At 37.6% G+C, this 8,175-nt stretch overlaps 1 protein-coding gene across 1 annotated transcript; it reads left to right on the top strand.

Moving 5' to 3' along the window:
• The first annotated feature begins 4,882 nt into the window (after positions 1-4,882).
• On the top strand, positions 4,883-7,949 carry LOC110166260 (galactosylceramide sulfotransferase-like). The gene is given in 4 exon segments (XM_055159725.1): positions 4,883-4,912; positions 5,573-5,706; positions 6,819-7,192; positions 7,195-7,949. Coding segments are annotated over 3 exon segments (1,239 nt in total). The 5' UTR covers positions 4,883-4,912; positions 5,573-5,596.
• The last annotated feature ends 226 nt before the right edge of the window (positions 7,950-8,175 follow it).

Below are 8,175 nucleotides of genomic sequence, written 5' to 3' on the forward strand. Positions count from 1 at the left end.
TTTTGGTATTAACGTTTGGTTTGGCTTATTAATTTGATTTGTTGTGTTTTAGTTTGGGGGTGTTGTTGAGTCCTACATTTATGATATTTGAGGGGTGTATCAAGAAGGGAACCAGGAAAATGAAATGTTTCTTTTAAATGTTTAGAAGATTAAATAAAGATGTGTAACTTTTATACCACATTGCCCTTGTCCTTTTTTATGCCAGAACGGATTCTGTGAGTAAATAAGGGTTCTCGGTCGCAACATTACATAAGGAAAACTGTACTAAGTTCATTCATGACTAACATGTGAGTCAGTACAATTTTGGTAATTTTTAAGTATCCTTTTCTGTATTTTACTTAAATAAATGGGGGACCTTTCTTGTATAAGACTGTGGCTAATGAATGGCTTTGGATAAATCTGCTGGGACAGGAGACACGGGGCACAAAACAAAACTGGGACTGTCCCAGGTAAATAGGGACGTCTGATCATCCTACTGTAGTCTACTTTATAGTGGGGTGTCTTTTGTGTCCATGAAGTTAGTCTATATCTGAAGTGATTTGGAGTCATACAAGTTTTTCTGCCGTTAGAGCGATGAAGCATTTTTCCAACGAGTTTTTTTAACAACCATAGGCTAAAAATAGGCTTCATGGGATCCATAAGTCTTGCCAGCTCTAACAAGCACGACTCTCGGGCTCAGAGCCGCGCTGGTTCTCGTGTTTGGAGCGGCGTAGCTCCTCCTCAAAGTCCGCTATCGTGCTCTGAAGCAGCGCACATATGTCCTCAGCACCAGCACTCAGCCGCTCCTCCACAAAATCTCTCCACCCTGCGGACATGTGTCATCGTTTTGCCGGTGTACGGCTCCGCTCTTCCGTTACCGGTGGTGCTGCCGTTACAGCTTGTTAAAGAGCGCTCTGTCCAACGGTCAGTTCAAACGTGCTAATTGCTAAGTTGATTCAGAACTGCTTTGAACATTATCAAACTGTTGTTTTGACTGGTGTTTCAGTTCTTGTTTTGGTTGGATCTTTTAGCCTGATCTGAGACTCAGGTTATAGTACTACTAATACAATGTTCATGTTGTTCAACATAAATATGTTATGTTTAACATAAATAAAGTGCAACTGTTTTTAGAGCTCGCGCTCCTGGCGTAGTGCTGCCACCCGCTGGTCGTCCGTGGTACCGCAGTAGAGAGAAGCTCACACTTTTAAATGGAGATTACTGGCACAGCCAGAGCTCTGGGATGATTTCATGAGAAATGGTCTGTGTTGAGATAGAGGAAGCTTTAATGCTCCCTACTTGTTTGTCAAAGCATCTCTGAGTGTAAAACTAATTAGACACATTCTCATTTCCAGAAGTGTAGAGACTTCATGGCACACTTTGACCACAGCATAGTGTGTTAGTGGTTGTGATGTATAGTACTATGTAAAATAACTACTAAAAATAGATAACTTATTTAAAGGAGGTGAATTATGCTTTTCACTGCTTTTCAATTTTAAAGCTATGACTGACTTCACACTCCCTTAGTCGACTTCTTTATACAGTCTATGATATATAGACCCTGTCTTCACACACAGCCCTGGACCATTAGCCTGATTCATCAGCTGGATACAAATACTCATTTGTACCCCATTTAATGGTGCACTTTGTAATCTTTCTGGTGGAGAATGTGATGGCCTGGGCGGTTCTCGGGAAGGGACAATAGCGTGTCTGGGCTGTCGCATTGGAGGACATGTGCACCGGCCGAGGTCTGGGTGAGGGCAATTCGACACCACTTGCAGCTTTAATCACTTCTTCTCTTTTCTTTTCTCATTTATGGTTGGAATAATCCACATTATGTTGTTCCACTGGCTACTTACTTTACCGCTTTCCACCTCTCAAGTGTAAATATTATTTTGATTCTAAGTTTTGTCCCTAGGGTAAAATCTGTTATTGCACTTGGTTGCATGATGTATTCATGGTGATGAAATAAACCTTTGTAGCCATTGCCAAAGATGAAATGCAAAAAATGTTTCAGGTCATTCACAGTAGCATGTTCAACTATCTTGTCTACTTTCATGTTCTGTGTAGATGAAAAACAGACCTCATCCAGCAGAGAATATCTGTACTTCAACACAAGGCCCCTAAGAATTTGTACTTGTATTCCCTTATCCACAGCCCACTCATGATGAAATATTAAATGGTTGACTCCTGTGGTAATAGGGCATAAAAACCTGGTGCCAAAATCCCTGCCAAGTTAAGAGAGGAAAGGGAGATGGTTTGGGTGTGTCTCCTGCATTATTAAACTTAGGCAGCTGTTCACCTGAAGACTAGCAAACCATGTGATCAATGTCAATCATAGAATTAATATTATGAATATTATTTTTTCTAAATTCAAGTTAAAAAATGTAAAGTGATTAAAACCATAACACATCCTACACCCTTTCAAAAGAGCTCAAAAAGTTAAAGTTAAAGTTGCTACCCTCTGTTAGTTTGTTTATCTATTCCATGACATTACCAGTAACATAAATCAAATGACATGTTTTAATGGCTATGGAAATGTGTGTCTCATTTTACATGATCACTATGTTAGCAATGTCTACCACTGCTTTACAAATGTTAGAAGAAAATTATAAAATGGAATTTAGCATATCATATTTGATCAAAAATACGAAACAAGCTTTCAGTCCTATGTTATGAGGTTTTTTTGTTGTTTTTTTTTTGAGACCAAGAGTTTGTTTTCATGCCTGACAGTTTCAACTGCTCACTGGTGGTCTTCCTCTGAGTGGGCATGTGATGTTGCTATGACCTCAGTTCCACTTCCTCAGGACAGTATCCCAGATGTGTGAGAGTAAAAAAAATAAAAATAGAACTGAAGCACAAATGTAATGTAATGCAATTGTGCATTTATGCAAATATACATTGTATACAAATATGCTTGAAAAAATAAACATAATACTGAATGCGAGAAGGAAACAATGAAGGCATGCGCACAAGCAACAAAACACAAATCAGAACATGAACAACTCAAATCAGCCATTTCTGATCACTGAGGACAACAGACACCGTCGCTGGATCTAGAAGGCTATCAAAATACAGAAATATGCCCACGAGACCATAAATTAGGATGAGGGGGCTTTTTTATTCTCACACACCTAGGATACTGTCCTGAGGAATTTGGACTGCAGATCCTGGAGGACAGCACCAATTAAGCTTTCAGTCTTATCACTTATATCCTACTAAGTAAAACATAAAAAGCTCACCACATCTTGAGAACACATGTCTCATGGAAATTTATTTTATTCCAAACAAAAAAAATGAAGTTTGGGACAGCAACTAAACAATGGAATATTGAAACTAATGGTGAGACTAATTAGGAGAGAGTGTCAGAACTGGAGACAGGGAAGGAGATGAGGATTGCGTCAGATATTCGTGTGTCTGTGTGCATGTGTTGTGTGTGTGTGTGTGTGTGTGTGCGTGCATGTGTGTGTGTGTGTGTGCGTGCATGTGTGTGTGTGTGTGTTGTGTGTGTGTTTGCGTGTGTGTGTGTGAGACAATCTTGAGCAAAGCCGGAGAAGTCTTTCATGCTCAAAATGGGTAAACATTGGTTCATATTCTTTCATCACTGCTGTGCATTCTATGCCTTTCTATCTTTCTGCGCACCAATATTGCATTATATTCATAGTGTTGAGGTTACTCTCCCACTGACACAAAACCAACTTCTGCTTATCAGACAGTTGTGCTTTGGGGCAGCCTCACAGAGCAAATGAACAAATGCACTGGCCAGAATCTAGATAAATTCTCATGAAATTATTTCTATAAATATTTTTGAATATTTTGTGAATCAATAAAACACCTGCAGCATTTTATGTTTTTTAGGGGACATTACACTGACTACACTCATTTTCTGGAGACTGAACTAACATCTGAACTTTGAACTGACTCTTGTAGATTCATTAATAACTAGTACATTGAGAGTAAATAAATAATTCACTGGGACCTGATTTTTGTCCCCATAACCGTGACATCTAAAACTGCAATGTGAGTTAAGTAGGTGCTTGGTAACAAAAGAATTTCAATATGGTCATTCTTTGCTTGCAAAAACAATATTCATTGCAGAAACATTATGGTTGTTTGCTCTGTGCCTTTATAGTCCCCAAACCCAATATGTTCCCTGGCAAAGCAAATGAGGTCATTTAGTCCAACACACCCTGTAGTCTGCTAACGATTAAAACAACAATTATCCAAGGTGAAGCTGAATTCCTCTTCAAGTTCCATGCTGGTTGGACTGTTCGATGTGGTTTGTGGAGAGTTGTTAGAAAGGCTGTGTTATTCTGAATGGTGAATGAATACTGGTAGAAATGATAACCAGGTGTCATCCACGCAAGAAAGTGCGTCAGGTAATATAAAAAGATGTGATATGGAAATAGGGCGCATGGCATTTGGAGCCCATGCAGCCCAGCAACACAGACAGGTGAGTACACTAAATGTCTTTTATATACTATCTTACTATCCTTTATCTATATAATACAAACAGACACTTCATTTTAAAATAGAATGACAATGGTATACACTGATTCTAAAGACAGTTGTATTGTCTGGACTTATGTAATTACCGTAGTTTGTTTCAGTCGCTTTGGCACATTTTCTGAAACATAAACTATCATAAATCTTGCAGATCTTTCACAAAAAGAACCTGTATCAGTTTCTGTAGACTTGGGAGTGAGGTATTTTCAATATTTAACTTTTTTAGCAATTAGCGTCAAATATCAGAACTGAGTCTCTAGATCAAAATTTGTATTCAGACTTGGTTTTCACTGCAGATGTCTTTTATGTTGTGCTTTCTAATGCTTTTTTAGTCTGAAATTAAATGTCCTTGTATTGTGATTCCTGTGTGTTATGTTGTGTCTCCTGTGTCATTGGTCTATGGACTTCGAGCAGCGTGTGCAGTTACAAGGTGAACAGACTAGTACATGCAAATAGTGTTTCAATTGCAATCTGACTTTAAATAGTAGTAGTAGTAGTCGTTGTGTGTAGGTACCTCAAAAATACTATATAATTATTTTGCTTTGAAAGAATTTTTTTCCCTGGAAGTGTATACCTTAGTTGTCTGTGTAATCCTTAAATCATCCAGGTAAGTACCACAGCAAATGAAAATTAAATTCTGTCAACTAGACAAACTGATTTTGTCCAGTTGACAAAACAGAATTTTCTTTTGCTTTATATACCTTAGTGGCAAGGTGAAACACTGTATTGTTACTTTGAATGTCAAACTGCCACCAAGCCTTCATTGCTTCTTATCACAGAAAATGTGTCAGTTGTATTCAGCATTTTACTCAAATACGATCTTCATCTTGAATCTTTTAAAGCATGAGGTCATTTAGAAGTTGTATTACACTCAAAATGTATTTAGAGATAGTGGCATGTAACTTCAAGATAGTGCTACATAATTTCATCATAGTTTCACATTCAAACATGATACGGCCCATTTTGTATATACACCTTGTTTGAAAGGTTGACGTGTGCACATATAACTGCATTTCAGTAGCCTTCACACTTTCAGTTAGCTAGACCTGGGCTGAATTTGTTTTTCTCACAGTGCTCTCCCTCTCATCAGATAAACTTGGAGTCTGTTTGCATCATGCTCAGGCTGAAAGTCAATCTGAAGAGTGTGGGTGTGTTTTGTGTCCTCACTGCTACTACTGTGTTCTACTGTTTCTCCTCTGTCCACCTCCAGCACAGCCTCAAGGAGTAAGAAACACACAAACCGCACACTATCATAACAATATGACTTAAGTAAACAATTACATAAAATAGGTACACAGACCATCACTGCCAGTCCTGTAAATGAGTAACAGGAACATGATAAGAAGAAGCTACCTCCCAATGTTGTGCAGGATTATTGGGCCAGTTATTCATTTTAATCATTAGTAGCTAGTTGTATGTGGCGTAGTTGGAGTAATGGTTATAGTATTAGTAGTATAGTAAAGTATATTATTAATACATTAGTAAAGTACATTATTAGTACATTAGTAAAGAAGAAGAGCATTTAGGAGCACTATTGGAAGTATTAAGAATGGTAATGTAATAATACTCATATGGCAGTAATCTTGGTATAAATGGGAGTAGCAGCAGCCATAGAAATGTTTCACTAATCATATAATCTATTTTGGTTTAGTCCAAACTCAGACTTTGTTAGCCCTAAAAAGAGCTCAAATCTGAGTTTTTAGTTTCACAAAAAGAGTTCAACTAAACCCTGAGCCAGTAACCATGGGAAGTCACTTTGTAAACCTAACCTGGTCTAGAGCAGGTTGTATTCCTCTACTTGTATTTATGATTTATACTTTACTATTATTTTACACAAATGACTATCTCTGAGATCTCTAACTCTGTTCCAAATCTTTTTAATGAACTGAAAACTCTGAGTTATCTGTCCCAGGGAGAGATTAACCATGAGTTAGTTCTTAAACCCATGGTTTATTGAACCTTCTTTGTGAAACGGGACCATGAAGTTCTCCTTCCATTTATGTCACTGAACACATTTTAAGACATGACCATACAATAAGGAGTGGTTTTATTATTTTTTTTTATGTTACTAGATGATTAATTTATTAATAAACACAAAACTAACTGTTGCATTAAAAACCCTATAAAGTTATATTGTTTTCATGATGTGACAGAATTTTATTATTATTAATTATTATTATTAAGAGTTACACAAGACTGAAATAAAGTTTATTATCCCAATGGGGGGATTCCTTCTCCTTTTTTTTTTTTTTTTTTCTTTTTATTGACATATTAATTTATGGTCAGTTTAAAATGTTATCTGGCATGGAACTAACTTTAAAATTTTCTGTCTCCAGTTTCCCTGTGCCTTCTTCATGTGATCCTAGGCAGATCCTCCCATCTCCACCCATTTCCCAGAATTCCAGTCGCTGTGTCCCTAAAGTGGATATTATGTTCATGAAGACTCATAAAACTGCCAGTAGCACTATCATCAACATCCTCTTTCGTTTTGGCCAAAAGCATGGACTTAAATTTGCCTTTCCAAATAGCAGGAATGATTTCTATTATCCATCTTCTTTCCAACGCACATATGTGGAGGGATACCAGTCCGGCATTTGCTTTAACATAATGTGCAACCATATGAGATTTAATAGCTCTGAAGTTACTCAAGTTGTACCTCTGGACTCTGTTTACTTCACTGTCCTAAGAGACCCAGCTGAGTTATTCGAGTCATCTTCCATTACTTTAGTCATATTATTCCATTAACTTGGTGGATTGGAGGCAAGGATAAAATGACAGAATTCCTTCGTGCTCCAAACCTCTACTACAAACCAAACGGATTGTACTCTTTCTATCTTAAAAATCTGCTTTTCTTCGATTTTGGATATGATAATAATCTAGATGAAGACAGTCCAATAGTGGAACAGAGCCTCAAGGAGATTGCTGAGCGCTTTGACCTGGTGATGTTAACGGAGCACTTTGAGGAATCTCTCATACTGCTCAAGGATGCCCTCTGCTGGAGCATGGATGAAATACTGTTTTTCAAGCTTAATTCTCGCAAGGAATCTCCTGTATCAAGACTGACTCCTGAACTAAGGCAAAAAGCCCTTAAGTGGAACAGCATTGATTGGAAACTATATCAATATTTCAATAGCACTTTCTGGCACAAAGTGGAACTGTATGGGAGAGAACAAATGGCTAAAGATGTGGCTGAGCTTAAAAGGAGAAATGCCAAAATGATGGAAATATGCATCGAGGGGGGTCACTCAGTTGATGCCTCGAGCATTCACAATGAAGATCTGCAGCCATGGCAACCAGTGGGAGAAAAATCTATAGTGGGATACAATCTGAAAAGTAACATTGATGAACAATATGAGGAGCTATGCAGGAAGATGCTGACCCCAGAACTGCAGTACATGTCTGATTTAGGGAGCAACTTGTGGCTCACCAAACTATGGGGGTCTGTGAGAAAAGTGATACGATGGTGAGACTCTGATGCTAGTTTTTCTTTTTTTTTTTTTTTTTTTTCTTTTTTTCATGGATATATTTATTTTGTATTATAGTGTCAAGACAGAGTGGACTTTCAACTTGCAAACAAGCAACAATTGTATACTGGTTCGTAATGAGTCCGTAGACAACCACAATTCAGTTCAAAATGCCTATTAACTTTATGTCTCTTTTGTTGTATATACTTAAATCTTAGTATGTAACTTT

Source organism: Boleophthalmus pectinirostris, unplaced genomic scaffold, assembly GCF_026225935.1.
Source record: "Boleophthalmus pectinirostris isolate CB_2022bp ecotype Guang Dong unplaced genomic scaffold, ASM2622593v1 HiC_scaffold_2524, whole genome shotgun sequence".
Classification (NCBI taxonomy): domain Eukaryota; kingdom Metazoa; phylum Chordata; class Actinopteri; order Gobiiformes; family Gobiidae; genus Boleophthalmus; species Boleophthalmus pectinirostris.